The 18,478-nt window shown below is 37.3% G+C and overlaps 1 protein-coding gene across 1 annotated transcript; it reads left to right on the top strand.

Annotated features, from left to right (window-relative positions):
- Positions 1-160: 160 nt before the first annotated feature.
- On the top strand, positions 161-5,319 carry EAF01_010719 (uncharacterized protein; the record flags this gene model as incomplete). Its single annotated transcript, XM_038918976.1, has 2 exons — positions 161-342; positions 390-5,319. 2 exons carry the CDS (start codon positions 161-163, stop codon positions 5,317-5,319), a joined length of 5,112 nt encoding a protein of 1,703 aa, XP_038765679.1.
- Between the last annotated feature and the right edge of the window lie 13,159 nt (positions 5,320-18,478).

Here is an 18,478-nt window from a genome sequence, read left to right as displayed (position 1 = left end):
ACCGGGGGTCGGCGAAAAAAAAGGTTTCCCCGACGAAAGGAACTTTTTTTTTGTATCTACATTCAAGCTTCAACTTGCGAACTCTACGGAATCGCAAATTTCCAATCTAATCAAAAAACCTATGGCAGTATTCCTGCTTTAGCGTTAACTGCCAACTACAATGAATATCTCACAGCCAGTTCCGTCAGCCATTGAGAGCGTTGACTTCGCATTTCTTTCTACCGCTGAGATCAAATCTCTCTCTGTAAAGAGGATAGAGAATCCTGTTACTTTTGATAGTCTTCTTCACCCAGTTCCAGGAGGTCTTTATGATCCAGCTTTAGGCGCATGGGGTGACAACAAGTAAGCAATGTATCCAGTCAATTGCAAAGAATGCTAACATTAGAAAGCTGCACAACATGTAATCTCAGTTCCTTTTCCTGCCCGGGTCATGCAGGCCATATCGACCTACCCGCACCCGTTTACCACCCAACTTTTATGGACCAAGTTTTGCGATTATTGCGATCAAAATGCAAGTATTGTCATCAGTTCAGGATGTCGCGCAAGGAGGTCAATCGATATGTTTGCAAGTTGCGCCTGATTCAACATGGTCTGCTGAGTGCCGCCGAGGAGATTGAAAATATCGAAGTCGCTCAGCCAAAGGAAGGAGAAGAGCCTGCTAGTGATTCGGACGACGAGTCTCCAGTCGATGGTGTCATTCGAAGACGACTTGCATTTGTCAAAAAGGAGCTCAAGGCCGCTAAGGCCTCTGGATGGGAATGGAGAAGGGAAAAGCATGAAGGTGTGGCTGAAGCCCGCCGAGTTGTAGTTAAGAGCTTCATGAAAGCAATAACTGCAGGAAGGCTATGTGGAAACTGTCAAGGTATATCTCCAACGTACCGCAAGGACCGATATGTAAAGATTTTCGAAAAGTCTTTGAGTGTCAAAGATAAGGCCAAGATGGCTCAAGGCAGCTATCGAGCTGTGAATGCCGTTCAATTGGTTCATGGCGAGAAGAAAGATCGGGATGGCGACGAAGGCATTGCAGATATCGACTTGGAATCCAACGAGGATGAGGATGAAGGAGAAGGCGAAAGCCTTGATGTGGATGGGGATGTGGTCATGGATGGCTCCGCGACTCAAAGCTCTAAACCTAGAGTCGCACCACTACCACAACGATACGTTGATGTTATGGAAGTCAAAGCATCGCTGACATTGCTGTTCGAAAAAGAGCAAGAGATTTTGTCCCTTGTTTACAACTCCCGATCATCCGCCAAGAAGCCATCCGCGGTTAAAGTAGATATGTTCTTCCTACAGACACTTCTTGTCCCCCCAAATAGATACCGCCCCGAAGCGAAGACAGGAGATGGCGAAATTGCCGAAGCACAACAAAATTCACTGTACAAGCAGATCTTGAAGAGTGCTGATACTGTGAACCAAATTTACCTCGATATCCAGAATCCCGATAGGCCGTCGCAAAGCCAAACATTGAGAAAGAGAGATTTCTTTGACCTCCAAGAAGCGTGTTGTTCAATGCAGGACGCTGTTAATTCCTTGATCGATAGAGATCGAAATCCTATTCAAGGTGCAGCTGGAAAGAAGAACGAAGATGGCATCAAGCAAAAATTGGAGAAAAAGGAGGGTCTTTTCAGAAAGAACATGATGGGTAAACGTGTCAATTTTGCTGCTCGTTCCGTCATCTCTCCAGACCCAAATATCGAAACGAACGAAATCGGTGTTCCCCCTGTTTTCGCCAAGAAGCTCACATACCCAGAACCTGTCACCAGTCATAACTTTAAGGAAATGCAGCAAGCAGTTATTAATGGTGTCGACAAATGGCCTGGTGCTGCTGCAATTGAAAACGAGAATGGGCAAGTCATTAATCTACGCTCAAAGACACAGGACGAAAGAATGGCACTAGCGAACCAGTTGCTTGCATCGTCTAGCAATGGAGCCAGCGGTGCTCGCAACAAGAAAGTTTATCGACATCTTACTAACGGAGATGTTGTGCTCATGAATCGTCAACCCACTCTGCACAAGCCCTCGATTATGGGTCACAGAGCCAGAGTACTTCCAGGAGAGAAGACAATTCGCATGCACTACGCCAACTGTAATACCTATAACGCTGATTTCGATGGAGACGAAATGAACATGCATTTTCCACAAACCGAAGTTGCTCGCGCAGAAGCGCTACAGATTGCTGACACTGATCACCAATATCTGAGTGCAACCGCTGGTAAACCTCTAAGAGGCTTGATTCAAGATCATATTTCCGTTTCCGTTTGGATGTGTAACAAAGATACATACTTTGATCGAGCTACCTATCAGCAACTTATCTATAATTGTATTCGCCCAGAAAGTGGGCACATTGTAGGCGAACGCATCGAGACTGTGCCACCTGCAATCATCAAACCTGTCGCACGCTGGACTGGAAAGCAGGTCATCACAACAATATTAAAAAATATCACACCTCTCAACTGCGCCCCCATATCTCTTACAGGAAAAACACAAACTCCAGCTGATCGATGGGGTGTGGATTCGGAGGAAGGCGTTGTACTCTTTATGGGTGGTGAATTCATTACTGGAATTTTGGACAAAGCACAGATCGGTCCTGCTGGAGGTGGTCTCATCCACTCTGTTCACGAGGTCTATGGCCCTGCCACAGCTGGAAAGCTTCTCAGTATTCTTGGTCGTTTACTGACAAAGTATCTCCATATGAGGGCTTTCACTTGCGGAATGGATGATCTCAGGCTCACCCCCGAAGGCGAGAAAACCCGTATCGAAACTTTGTCAGATGCTAGTAAGATTGGTCTTGAGGTGGCTGCTAAGTACGTTTCTCTCGAAGACCAAAAACCTACCGAAACAGATCAAGAGCTGCTCAACAGATTGGAGGATGTCATGAGAGACGATTCTAAACAAGCAGGTTTAGATGCGTTGATGAACGCTCGCGCCGGAAAGCTTTCTACCTCTATTACTAATGCATGCCTTCCCCAAGGCTTGGTCAAGCAATTCCCGCACAACCAGATGCAGAATATGACAGTTTCTGGAGCCAAGGGTAGTGCTGTCAACGCCAATCTTATCTCTTGTAATTTGGGACAACAAGTTTTGGAAGGACGTAGAGTACCGTTGATGGTGAGCGGAAAATCTCTTCCTTGCTTCAAGCCATTCGACACGCACATTAGAGCGGGAGGTTATATTGTCAATCGTTTCTTGACTGGAATTCGGCCACAAGAATACTACTTCCACGCAATGGCTGGTAGAGAAGGTTTGATTGATACTGCAGTCAAAACCTCGAGATCCGGATATCTACAAAGATGTTTGATCAAGGGTATGGAGGGTCTTAAGGTCGAGTATGATACGTCCGTACGAGATTCCGACGGATCCATGATTCAATTTATCTACGGTGAAGATGGTCTCGATGTGACCAAGCAGAAGCATTTGACCGATTTCAAGTTCTTGTTGCAGAATCTTATGTCTGAGCTTGCTCAGTTGAACTATGGCGACCCTCGCTATGATACTATTTTTGAAGAGAAGGAAACAATCATTAAACGTATGAAGAAAGCCTTAAAGCATGCGAAAGCAAATGATCTCAATGGTCCAGATCCGGTTCTCTCCGAATTTAACCCTGGAAAATATGGATACGCAACATCTGAGAAATATTTCGAGACCTTGACGAACTACATGAAGACCAACCCAGATGGTATGGTTAAGGACAAGGATCATCCAGATGGTGTCGGACCAAGGAAAGCTTTGGAACCCGTTCTCGTTGCCAAATACTTGAAGTCTGTCGTTGAACCTGGTGAAGCTGTTGGTATTGTTGCCGGCCAATCTGTAGGTGAACCGTCCACACAGATGACACTCAACACTTTCCATTTGGCCGGTCACTCTTCTAAGAACGTCACACTCGGTATTCCACGTCTTCGTGAAATTGTCATGACGGCAAGTAATCATATTTCAACGCCATCCATGACGTTGACACTCAACGAAGAGCTTAAGCCTGATGAATGTGAAAAATTCGCCAAGTCTATAAGTATTCTTTCATTGGCTGAGGTATTGGATTGGGCTACAGTCAAGGAGCGAATCGGACGTGGAGTAGCTTTCCAGCAAGCTAAGATCTATGATATTCACATCAAGCTCTTCCCTTCAAAGGAGTACTGTGAAACCTACGCCATTGACGTCGATGATGTTCTTTTCACACTTCAACGAAGGTTTACATCGAAACTTCAACATCTTACACGCAAGGCTCTAGGACGAAAGAAGGTTGAAAAGGCAGGTAAAGCGAACACCGCTGCAGTACCGGAAATTGGAAAATCTGTCGGTACTATAGAAGAGGCTAGACCAGACGCCGAGAGAGAAATGGGTGAAGATGACGAGGATGATGATGGTGATGATGATGCAACCAACGACAAGCAGAAAGCAAACCGCTCTGAAGCTGTCAGTTACGCTGCGAACGATGATGAAGATGATGCGGTTCAAGCACAAAATGCCGAGCCAGAAGATGTTGAAGACATGGAAGACGAAGGCATTGGGGGTAGTCCACGTGCACCACAAAGTGATGATGAAGATGAAGGTGATGACGAGAATGGAGAACGTAAAAAGCGCAAGACAACCGCTGCGTCCGAGGAGCTCGAAGCCCAAGTCAAGAAGCGATGCGAAGATATCACTCGTTTCCGCTTCGACCAGGATAATGCAGAGTGGTGCAATATTAGCCTCGAATATGATGCCGAAGTCCCTAAGGTTCTCATGCTTTCTATCGTTGAAGAAGCTCTTCGATCTTGCCTCATTCAGCATATTCCAGGTATTGGATCATGTACTTATGATGGGGACAACGAAGTCAAGGATTCTAAGACAGGAAAGATGGTTAAGATACCAGTGGTTCATACCGAGGGTGTTAACCTTAAGGCAATGCAAAATTATGCCGCATTTATCAACCCCAACAAGATCTCGACCAATGACATCGCCGCCATGCTCGAGAATTATGGTGTGGAGGCTTGTCGATCAACCATCGTCCAGGAGTTGCACAGTGTTTTCGATGGTCACGCTATCGCCGTAGATATGCGCCATTTGAATCTGATTGCAGACTACATGACCAGAGGTGGTGGTTTCAGTCCATTCAACCGAAATGGAATGAAGGGCAGTGTCAGTCCTTTCATGAAGATGAGTTTCGAAACAACCGTTGGTTTCTTGGCAGATGCCGTCGCAGAGTGTGATTGGGATGACTTGGCCAACCCAAGTAGTAGGATTGTGATAGGAAGGATGAGCAAGGTCGGCACTGGAGCTTTTGACGTTCTTACTAAAGTGCCAACGGGAAAGAATGAGGATGAGGACACGGAGGATTGAGTACTAATCTAGGGAGTTGGAGGTTGCTAGGGTTTCTTATTTGGCGTTCTATCGAAGGCATAATGTGAAAAGTGTATTGGTATATCATGATGAAATGGAATAGAATCTACTTAAACAAAGCTGACCATGCCTTTCTTGTGAAGTAAAATTCTAAAATTTTATATTATTATGTAATTCATCTGATTATATTGTACAAAACCTCTGGGGCCTAGTAGTATGTGGTATTATGTGATAGAATCTTATAATTGAGCCTGATATCTAAGTACCTTATGGAGCAGTAGGAGAAAAAAAAGGTAGTTATGGAAGTCAAAAAGATAAAATGCTTGATCATCTATGTATCATAGGCCCTTTCAAGCCAACGGGCCTCCCACAGCAGCTGTCAATGCTAGCATCCACCAGGCCTCTTTTTTTTGTAGAATAATCTGCAGTTACTGGCTTCATAGATGAATTGGAGAGGGGGGGAAGGAAGAGTCGTTCTAGTGCATGTTATTTCGGAAGTTGAGGCGGGAATTGGCTCCTTGATAGGCGGAAGTACCTAAGGGCCAGGGGGCAATGGCTCCCAGCCCCTATGGTTACAAAATTAATATTAATAACAAAAAGAAATTCAATATAAATCCTCATAAAAAAGTATATTTATATATTACAATATTAATATCCCTTTTATTATAAATAAAATATTTATTTTATTAATAATAAATATTTGTTATTCAAAATGAGATTTCTTTATTATTAAACTTTTACAGAAAAAAAGAAAATAAGAGTTCTAAAAAGCCTTAGAGATGGTAAGATTTTTAAATATTAAAGTTGTAGAAAAGATAAATGAAAGAGTATATATGTAGGGATTAGAACGAGGTTAAAGATATAAAGAGGAGTAAGTGTAAGAGTTAAAGAATGAGTAAAGTTATTAATTGAAAGTTTAAAAAGAAGTAAACTCTTTTATGAAGTTTATTATTTTCGAATTATTCTTTGATTATAAGCTTTATTATTATACTATAAATATAGAATACATTATATAAATAAGAATTTATTTTATTTTTAATATATATATAACTAAATTAGAACACGAAAAGCCCAAGAAAAGATTTTCTTGAAAAAACTCATTAATCTTTATTATATTTGAAATAGAATATTACTCTTTACTCTTTTTCGAAATCATTGAATTGATATTTACTTAAGTTGAGGAGATATCATTATTAATATCAAGGAGGGGGGTTTAATGTATTTATATTAAAATTGTTAATATCGATATTATTAATAATAAACTTATTATATCGAATATAATTAATAGAAGAGATTGAATTATAAATTCTTATAATAATCTAGACTTTTCAATACTTGAAGGCTTTATAGAAGAGTTTCAATTATAAAGAAAAAGGTTTTTAGATATAGAAAAATGAAAAGTGAAAACTTTTCAAAAGGGCTTGTTTTGTCACGGGTTCAATACATAATTATATGGATATCTAAAACATCCATCCTCTATATAATCAACACCTCTCCACCTCCTTCTTTATTTTTTATAGAATATTATACATTTTATCTAATATCTATCTCTTATATTATAATAGTATATTCTACCTTATAAAAGAGTTTTGTTATAGTAAAAGTAATTCAATTTTAAAAAGAAATTCTTTATTCCTATTTTTATTTGTTCAAGGTAGATTCTTTTATAATTTTCATAATCTTTTATATCTTTTATATCTTTTTGTTTTTATTTTTATTTTCATTCTTGTTTTTATTTTTATCTATATCTTTGTCTTATTCTTTTTGTTTATTATAACTAATATATCGAGTATTTCAAATATTAGTTCATTACTACCTATTTTGCCTGAAACATTTAAAACTAAAATTAATAATGTTTTTAATTAATAGTAGTGGATTATAAAAGAGCTATCTAGTTTTTAGGGTTATAAATTTTATAATCCCCTTCCTTTATTAATATTAATATAAAATCAATAGGATTATCTTAATTATCTGTATAATATTATTAATTATATGTTTAATTTATTCTTTATTATTTAATAAATATTCAAACAAGATTTGATTATAGAGCGTTTCTTTAAAATTATTATAGATAATTAATTAAGCATTCAACTTCAATTAATTTAATTATTATAATCTCAAATCGTATAAAACCTATTAGATGCTTTAATTTAAGGTAGAATTAGCCAATAATAAATTTTAAAGAACCTTAAGTTTCTTTAAGAGGAGAAAATAGAATTAATATTTTGATAAGAGGAATATATTATCTGGAAATAAAACTTACAAATCTACTAAATAATCGATCTGATTGTTTTCGATACAAATAAAAAGAAGCTTTTATATTTAATCTTTTTTATTAATAGTCATATATATTGAAAAGGATTAATTAATATAAATAATATTATTAATAAAACCTTGATTTATATTACTAACAACTCCTTTTTTTTAGTAAACTTAATGAACTTTATATCTCAATCAATATGATATATAAAACCTCAATCCAATTTAATAAATTCAAAATAATCAATAAAATATCTTTTTCGATTTTTTATATTCAATTAAAACATTTTAGTATAGTATATTACAAATAATCATACAAAATAATTATAATAATAAAGATAAAAATCTCCTATAATCTTTAACGATTATTTATATAAAATTCTAATCCTTATTCTCTTATTAATATTAATAATTGAAAACAAAAGTTTGAAGTTTGAAGTTAAAATCTATAAAAAAATAAATATTTTTTAAAATTAAAAACAAATTCAAGCTTTATATAATATTATATATTTCCGATTAATATATTGTTTACTATATTAATATTATTTAATTCTATAAATCTTAATACTTTCAGAATATAAGATTAATAATGAAAAAAGAAATATTGACTTGATTTTTATTATTATTATAAGAAATCTAATCATTTAATATAAAACTATAATATCAAAAAATAAGTGGATATATAACAAATAGTTAAAAAAAGCTTAGGATTTACGGGTCCTTAAGGAGGTTTCAGCGGTTGTGGGTTGTATCGAGATGCTTCTATTGGTCGAAGCAATTAATATTCTAATTAATATTCTAATCAATATTCTAATTAATATTCTAATTAATATTCTAATTAATATTCTAATTAATATTCTAATTAATATTAAAATGGATTTTATAATCGAAATGATTTTTAGAAATATAATTCTCAAGGTAGTTATAATAAAAATAATAATAATGCCTATAACGTAACGTATGGGGAACTCGGACATATGGGGAACTCGGACACTTTTAGCCCATCACCAACTTGAAACCGCAATAACTTTTATTATGCATACCCAATCACCTTCTACATCTGCTCAAATTGAAGAGAAGCTTCAAAAGGCTATAATTTCACTTCAATTGAAAGAATTTAAATCAATTAGAAAGGCTGCAGAGCATTTTGAAGTCCCTAAGTCTACCCTAGCTGATAGGCTGGCTGGGAAGAAAACACGTTCCCAAACCCACGAAATGGCTCAAATTCTTTCAAACGCAGAAGAAAATACTCTTGTACGATGGATTTCACGACTTACCATCACTGGATTCCCTGCTACACCTATGTTGGTGAAGGAAATGGCCGACGAAATTCGTCTTCGACGCGTTCGGGTCGCGTCATCTCGAAATCCTACCTCGACAGAAATTCCACCTATAGGCCACGAATGGATCTATAGATTCCAAAAACGACATCCAGAACTTAAAACATGCTATTCACGTCAATTAGAGTCTAATCGGGCTAAAGAAGCAACTCCGGAGAATATTCAGGCTTGGTTTGACGCGTTTCGCACGCGTCTCATTGAGCGAAAGTATGAATTAGATGATATGTATAATATGGATGAAACCGGATTTGGAGTTGGAAGTACTCAAAGTACGCGCATTATAGTCGATTCTACTCAGAAATCGAATTGGAAAGTTACAGCTGGCAAGCAAGAATGGATAACTGCATTTGAATGTGTCAATGCAGCTGGAAATGCTCTATCACCTATGGTCATTTTCAAGGCTCAGAATACGAATTCTGCATGGATTCCAAAGGACACACCTCAAAGCTGGCAGTTCTCTACTAGTACAAATGGATGGACCTCAAATAGCCATGGATTAGAATGATTAAAAAGGGTTTTCGAACCAGAATCCAAGAAAGTGTCAGGTGACCGACCTCGACTTTTGATCATGGATGGCCATTCAAGCCATATTACAGGTAGCTTTATTGCTTTCTGTATAGATAATGATATTGATTTACTTATATTACCTCCTCATTGCTCTCACTTGCTTCAGCCACTTGCTATTGCGGTGTATGGGCCAATGAAACGATATCATGCTTTAGAGGTCGATCGATATTCTCGAGCTGGTGTAAAGCGAATCCAAAGAGCTGAATGGGTAGAACTCTTTCAAAATATTAGAAAAAAAGCATTGAATTCTTCTAATATTAAAGCTGGCTGGAGAGGAGCTGGTTTAGTACCTTTTGCCCCACGAAAAGTACTCGATTCATTACCATTTAACTCCTCCCAGCAACCTTCTACTCCACAAATGAGAACCCCCAATCAAGACCTAGACTTGTCTATACTCAGGAGTTCTCCTCCAGATGGAACAGAACTAAGGCAAGCAAATCAGATCTTTAATACAGCTCTAGCAAGCAGTGGTTCTCCTGCATCGCCAACTCGTCGATATGCCAAGAGAATGACTAGGCTTGTAGAATCTCAAAATGCTGAGATAGCCCTACTTCGGAAACAGCTCTCTGATGCTCAGGAGGTAATTGAGACTCGAAAGAAAAGAACTAAAGGCAAAAGAGTCAAATTACAAGGTCAATTTGTCTTTAGTACTAAGGAAGTATTGAAAATGGTACGTGAGGCGGAGGAAAAACCGAAGGAGAAAAAGCCACGAGGACGGCCACGCAAACGCCCAATTGAAGAATCAGAAGAAGAGATTGAAGAAGAAGAGCTAGAGAATAGTTCAAGTGATTCGGAATTGGAATTGGAGGATTGTGTGGCTCGTAGAACAAGATCGCGTGTAGAATAATTGAAAAAGTGTCCGAGTTCCCCATATGTCCGAGTTCCCCATACGTTACGTTATTACATTCTATTTTAAATAATAATTGAATATATTTCAGAAATTCATCGAAATTACATTTTTAGTATTTTCAAAAAATATATTTAATATTTCATTTTATAATATATCAACATTTTCAATCAATAATTATACGGAAAAAGTTTAATCTTTATATTAAATTACTTTTAGAGGTTGTTAAGAGATATTAAATAAATAAGATAAACTATTATTAACAAAAAGCCTTTATAGCTTAATATTATAAATAGTAAATCTCTATTTGTTAAAATTATTATGTTTTTAGTGTATAAATCTTTTTTTAATATGATTAATTTGATTGATAGTAAATACTCCGAAAAAATATTTGTAAATTGGTTTTTTGTTATTAATTATAAAATATATACTTAAATTCTGTTTTATTGAAGAAAACTTTACTTAGCAAATGATAAAATTACAGATATTATTACTAAATATTTTATTATAAATATAGTTATGGGATTATATTATAAAACCTGGTTATTTTTTGATATATTGATTATTTTCAATTTGTTGTAGTTTTAATGTTATAATCCGTATATAGTGTTGGAAGTTGTGGCACGTGCTCTAAGCTACTGTGCATATATCACTTCCACTTCGTAGTTAGATTTTACCTTAGTACAATTAATCTACATAGTCAATAATACATGCATTCCACTGGCCTGCTCCTTTATTGTGAACAGGTTATGAGCCCGGTAGCTCTGCAGTAAGACTAAGGCCGAAAGCTCTTTGAATAGCTTACGTTGCCAAAGGAGAGGTTGACGACGAGAAGCTCCTACGCAACGCGACGTCAACATACGAGGTGCGCACAGCAAACAGATTGCTGAGCAGCGACAGCGAAGTAACCACTTACATCGCGCCTTTTCCTCAAGTAAGAAAACTACGAGTTATTACTGAAAAGACCATTCATTCCAGCTTAACGCTGAAGAGCATCACCTGCTACATAGTGTTCGATATCACTTCAAAAATCATTATCTACAAATCAAAATTCACTATTCTTAATTACCCCGCCTTGAAGAGAATTTCTCCCTTCAAACACTAGTACATCCCAATCGGGACAGCGCAGTCTTAAACAGTTCCTCTTCCACTCTTTCATTCCACCATCAATCACGCCTAGGTCATCGACGCAAGCTTTCTACTTGCAGAACCTTCAAAATGAACGAAGACACTGGATCCAAGGATTACTCCAAGCGCATCCCTCCTCTCACTCAAGAGAATCACGAACGCTGGACTCGTCAAATAAGAATTCAACTTCGAGGAAAAGGTTGGTTCTATACATGCGAAAAGACATTGCATGAATATGCACGGATTGCAGCAGCCGACAACTTAATCCAGGATTTCGAAGAACTTCAAGTCTCCAGCGGCAGCGGCAGTACCACTACAAAGATTCGACTCAATATCGACAAAAAGGCCACCTTTCTTAAGGACGACGCTAGTGCATTATCTTACATCTGTCGCTCATTATCTGACGATGATGAGGCTTTAGTGGACGAATATGATACAGCAAAGAAACTTTGGGATTATCTAGCCGTCAAATACTCCAGAATCGATGATATCGCAGCAGACGAGTACCTCCTCAAGATCAAGACCTTCTCTTTCGACGATACCCCTGATATGACTATTATAGGTGCATGGGATAAGCTCAAGGATCTTCGACGAAAGCTCTTATCTGCGGATGCTTCAGCCGGTGCTTTGTGTACAGATAAATCACTCTTTCAAAGCCTGACCTTGTCTCTCCCTGATGAGTACAAAGTCATCATTGATATGATCCGTGTCGTCAGTTCTACTCTAAGCATTGACGATAAGATCAAGCATCTACAGGTCAAAGAGGCAGAGATCCAGACCTCTGGAGACTCGGCACACCTTGCAAAAGGAAAGAAATATGTCCCACCTCATCGCCAGCGTAAGGCTAGCACAAGCTCGGAGACCGACACATCCATCATCACTTGCGAACTCTGCGACAAACCTGGCCACTCAGTCCTAAAATGCTTCCAGCTCCGTCGCGCCAAGCGTCTCTTGAAATCCGATTCAAAGCACAAACAGAAGAGAAGACAATCCACCTCTCCAGTGCGAAAAGACAAAAAACGCAGGGAGCACAAGGCTCATATCGCCGAATCAAGCTCCGATGCTACTGAAAGTGTCGTCGATAGTGAGTCTGATTCTGAGCATTGTCATCTCACCAAAGAAAGTATTAGTAAGGCATCCCCATCGCAATGGTACGCTGATACCGGCGCCACTTCACACATGTCTGACCAACGTTCTCTATTCAGAAGTCTAATTCGTACTCCGCGACGAAGGATAACGGTTGGTGGGGGAGCTATGTACTCGGATGAGCGAGGAACAGTGGACATGGTGTGCAAGGATGGAACAAGGACATCATTAGCTGGTGTGCTATATGTACCTGGATTGGGGGTCAACCTGCTCTCAGCCAAGAGAATTTGTGAGGCAGGACTCAAGGGTACATTCAGTCTCAAGAAGATGTATTTCACACCAGAAAACGATAAGAATAATAAGATCATCAAAGCAACAATGAAAGATGGGATGTATATCATCTCGCATGTGAAACCAGGATACGAAGATTCTGCATTCTTTGCGCTCTCTGCAGAGATCATTGATGGTACAAAAGGGGAAGTCGAAGAATTAACCATGACGGAGAAGGAAAGATACCTTATCTGGCATAGACGCTTCAATCATCTCGGCCCTGACAAAATCAGGAATCTGCACAAAGTCACTACACTCCAGAGACCGATCAAGGTCCCTTCAACTCTTGATGTCTGTGAAGTGTGCGCTCTCACAAAGATGACTAACAGAATCCCAAGTCAACTAAGTGCACGAAAATCCAAAAGGCTAGAATTGATCCATTTCGATGTTGCTGGCCCTTTCCCAAGGACCATTCGAGGGCACAGATACTTTCTCCTTATTATCGATAGCGCCACAAGGGTAAATTGGGTCATCCTATTGAAACAGAAGAGCGATGCAATACCCTTACTGAAAGCCTGGAAGCAAGAAATTGAACTTGCTACAGGAGTAGCTGTAATTGCTGCCAGAACCGACAATGCACCAGAGCTTCTTCAAGCCGTCCGGGAATGGAAGACTGGTGTGCGATCAGAGGTTACAGTGGTTGTATCGTCTCACCAAAATGGTCCAGCTGAACGCAATATACGCACCGCAGAAACCGACATGAGAGCAATGTTGAAAGAAGCTCATTTACCATTAGAATTTTGGGACGAAGCTGTCGAGCACGACGTATACATTCGAAACCGCACTAGTATTGGCCCAGATGCAAATGGAATCGATCGAAGCCCACTCGAAGCATTTACAGGCACATTACCAGATATCGATACATGCAAGGTCTGGGGGAGTCGATGTTACGCCTATATCAACCCCAAAACCATCCCAAAAGGACAAAGGCATGATAAACTTCGCGACACAGCAAGGGTTGGGATATTCCTGGGATACTCAAAAGACACCACCAAGCATATAAAGGTTTATTCACCAGAGCTAGGTTATACTTACCGCTCTTATCGTGTTACAATCGACGAAAGCTACAAAGGAGGGGATCTGGATCTCAAACTCAGAAACTGTGTAGCTGGATCACAAGGTACCAAGAATATAGAACCTGATCGCAGGCCTCGCGGCAGACCTAAGAATGTCCCTGAATCATCGTCTATTCCAGTCGATCCACCAATATCACCAAATGAAATAATCACAGACTCGATAGAGGTGCGCTTGCCAATACCAAAACGAACAAAGACTGAAATACCACGCTTTGATGAAGATGAATATGGAAATATCCGACAAGTGGCTGATGATTTAACAAGACCGGCAGGGGAAAACAACAAAGAAAGTGATGTTACTTTACCTGATATAACTTCACCACCTGATCATACACCACCGAAGTCAAGGGCACCTGAGGATATAACTTTACCACTTGATCATACACCATCGAATTCGAGTACATTACCTGAGAGTGTATTACCTGATATTGCACTACCTAATGAAACTTTACCACCTACTGCATCTACATCTGCATCTACTTCCACACCACCTTTGAGATACAATCTTAGGAAGAGAAAGAGAAGCGATGACGACGATATAGAAGAACAGAGAGACTCCAAAATCATTCGGGCCTTACTTGCTTCCTTAAATAAGCCAGGATCAGAATCAATTGAGCACGCCATGATTGCCATTCCAAATATTCATCAATTCGAACAGGAGACGAATAATGAAATTGCTTCGAAGATCTTGACTATTTTAGCAGATGCACCAGCAGAAGCTGAGACCGCTCTACCAGCAACGGAAATACTCGGGATCAAGATACCGAATACATATAAAGAAGCAATGGCAGACAAAAAGCACGCGAAAGACTGGCAAGCTGCAATTCAAGAAGAAGTAGACTCATTGGTCAAGAATGGCACTTGGGAAGAGTTCATTTTACCACAAGGGAGCAATCTAGTTTCAACGAAATGGGTATTTGTTGTTAAGACGAAGGATAATAAGGTAGAGCGATTCAAGGCCAGATTAGTGGCTAGAGGGTTCAGCCAAGTTTTAGGTAAAGATTACAACGAAACCTTCGCCCCCACTGTTCGACTCGATACTCTTCGCCTTTTCCTTGCAATTGTTGCAAGAGAGGACCTCGAGTGTTCCCATTTCGATATCAAAAATGCGTTCACCGAATCACACTTGAAAGAAGAAATCTATTTAGCACCCCCTCAAGGTGTTCATGTTCGTCGCGGCCGCGTTCTACATGCACTTCGGAGTCTTTATGGGCTAAAGCAAGCTGGTAGAGATTGGAGCCTTCTTCTGAAAGGAGAGTTAACCAAGATGGGTTTCGTACAAAGCCTTGCGGATCCGTGTTTATACACCAATCACCCGCGCCAGCTAATTCTCCTAGTGTATGTAGATGATATTGTTACTGCTGCTGCACAAAAACGAGATATTCAATGGTTTTATCACAACCTTTCTGCTCGATTCAACACCAAAGACCTGGGGGAGATTAGTAAGATCTTAGGAGTGCGCATCATTCGTAACAGATCAGAGAGAGTGTTAACTATGGATCAAGAAGAGTATCTGGATGCAATGCTTACCCGATTCGGGATCTCCCATGGTCAACACACTCCAAGGAAGATACCAATCTCGGATTACAACCAACTACGACCAACGCTCCCAGACGACGAGCTCACTGATGTAAACGAATACCAGCAAGCAATCGGCAGTACGATCCACCCTATGGTTTACACTAGACCGGACATCGCATTCGGTCTCGGGAGATTAGCACAAGCTATGTCTAACCCTGCCAAACATCACAGCGTTGCACTCAAAAACCTTATGAGATATTTGAGGTCAACTATTAAACAGAAACTACGTTTTGGGCCTGGGGGAGTTCAATCAGATATTTGCAAAGAATATGACCTCCTACAACGCACCATCAAAGTATACACCGACGCAGACTGGGCAAGCGATAGAACCGATCGAAAAAGCATCTCTGGTGGGGTAGTAATGTTCTATGGTGGACCAATCTCATGGGCAAGCAAGAAGCAGACATCTGTAGCTACATCTAGTACAGAAGCTGAGTACATTTCCATGGCGATGTTCACCAAACAAGGGCAATGGGTAGCCCAACTCTTGAGGGACTTAGAGCGACCACAGTATATCGGGAGCAACAGCGGAGTTCAAATGCTCGGAGACAACCAAGGAGCGCTAGCGTTAACCAAGAACCCACATCTACACGAGCGATCAAAGCATATTGACATATGTCACCACTTCATTCGAGATCTCACAGAAAAACATCTAGTCAATACCAGCTATGTCAATACAAGTGATATGGCTGCAGATGGATTAACAAAACCATGCGCAAGGGTGATATTTGAGAGATTCAAGAACATGCTGGGGTTTCAAAGAGAGTAAGCTCTTTGGGAGAGTATTGGAAGTTGTGGTATGTGCTCCAAAATCGACTAAATCGACCAAATTGACCAAATCGACCAAAATCACTGAATCCACCCATTTCACCTATTTCATCAGATTCATTGGATTCATCTTACGTCGAATTTATCAAAAAAAAATAAAAAAAAAAAAAAAAAAATTAATGATTTCAAGAAAATCACGTGGAATAACAGATAAGCTTAAGGTCTGTTCGCATACGATCGGATTTTGATGGTCTACCATATTAAAACAGTAACCCTACGATCAAGGAATAACGAATTTCGAAGCAATCAGTTATTGGGCGTATAAAAGGAATTTTAAAGAAACTAACTACTGAAGCTGAGAGAGTAAGCTCTCTGGGGGAGTGTTGGAAGTTGTGGCACGTGCTCTAAGCTACTGTGCATATATCACTTCCACTTCGTAGTTAGATTTTACCTTAGTACAATTAATCTACATAGTCAATAATACATGCATTCCACTGGCCTGCTCCTTTATTGTGAACATATAGACTAATTAAATATAACTTTTTCTTTTATATTATTTTATTGTGTTATATAATATTATCCTTGAGATATATTATATATTGTTTGGGTATTAATAATTCATTTATTATAATTGATTGTAAATCTATTAATAGTTTGGGAATAGTTTCAAATAAAAAGAGTTTTGGATATATTATTACTAATTAAGGAATTTCTTAAGAAGACTTATTAATTGCTATATATAAAAGATTGGTTTGAGGAGGATGAGGAATATAAATTTGTTATTAATAAAGACAAATTAAATATTAAAATAATATTTATATTAGATATAAACCATTATTATACAAGAATTTATAATAGAGGTTCTTATATGTAAGCTTAGATAATAAACAATTTCCTAAATATATATACAATTTTTTAAAAAAAAAATTGGTTAATATAGATAATGAATTAATTCAAAATATAATTATTTATTATTACTTTTAATATTAATATTAAAAATATAGTTATCTTTATTATGCTCAAATATAGAGGATATTTATTGGTTATAAATCTTGAGTTTTGTTTCTTTTTATTAATAGAATAATATTTGTGTAATAAGGATTATTTAAAACGAATTTGATTAGATAATAAAACATTAGACTACAAATAATAAAAAATCTTTTAATATAATTACTTTATTATAAATAGTTTATTTTAATGAAAAAGAATATAGGGATATTCTGTTTAATAAAGGAGATCTAACTAAAATCCTATTTTAATTATTATTATATTTATATAATTTTGTTTATAATTATTATAAGTTGACTTATTTATACAAGGTCTTAAAAACAAATATTTCTAAATTTCTAACTAAAAAACCTAAACTTAATAATACAGAAATTCGATAAAAACTTCTTTTTTAATTATAAGACAAATTACCCGTATTTCTTTTACATTATATAGATACTTTTCTATTACATTAAGTATGAGATTATAAGATTAAACTGATATCTAAAAAGGAATCATTATATTTTAAAAACTGTTTATTATTATTATTAAAGCTTGAAGTTATATATAAGTAGATTAACAATAATCTTAATAAAGGTTTTATTTAGGAATCAAGATTACATAGTATTGTACCCTTACTTTTAGCTGTTAAGTTAAACAGCAGTATACATATATATTAAGATTATCAAGAATTAAATAATATTATAATAAAGAATTATTATTCATTCTTTATTGTTTGTAAAACTCTGGATACTCTTTACAATACTATAGTATATATAAAATTGAATATTATTACTACTTTTAATAAACTCTGTATTATAGAAAATGATAAATAAAAGATAGCTTTTATTATCCGTTTTAGTTTTTTTAAGTTACTTATTATACCCTTTAATCTTTATAATACACTAGTATTATTTCAATATTATATCAATTATATTCTATTTAATGAACTAAATAAATATTATATAGTATATTTAAATAATATTCTTATATATTCAATAAATAAATTAAAGTATACGGAGCATATTCGAACTATAATATAAAAGTTGGTAGATACTAGGCTATAGATTAATATAAATAAGTACAAATTCGAAACTATTTCTATTTGTTATTTGGGATTGATAATTATAATTAAAGGTATATAAATAGATTCTGAAAAAGTTATTATAATTATATTTTAAGAATAACTA

Source organism: Botrytis porri (genome assembly GCF_014898465.1).
Source record: "Botrytis porri strain MUCL 3234 chromosome Unknown BPOR_017, whole genome shotgun sequence".
Lineage (NCBI taxonomy): Eukaryota > Fungi > Ascomycota > Leotiomycetes > Helotiales > Sclerotiniaceae > Botrytis > Botrytis porri.
This window is presented reverse-complemented; position numbering and strand designations above follow the sequence as displayed.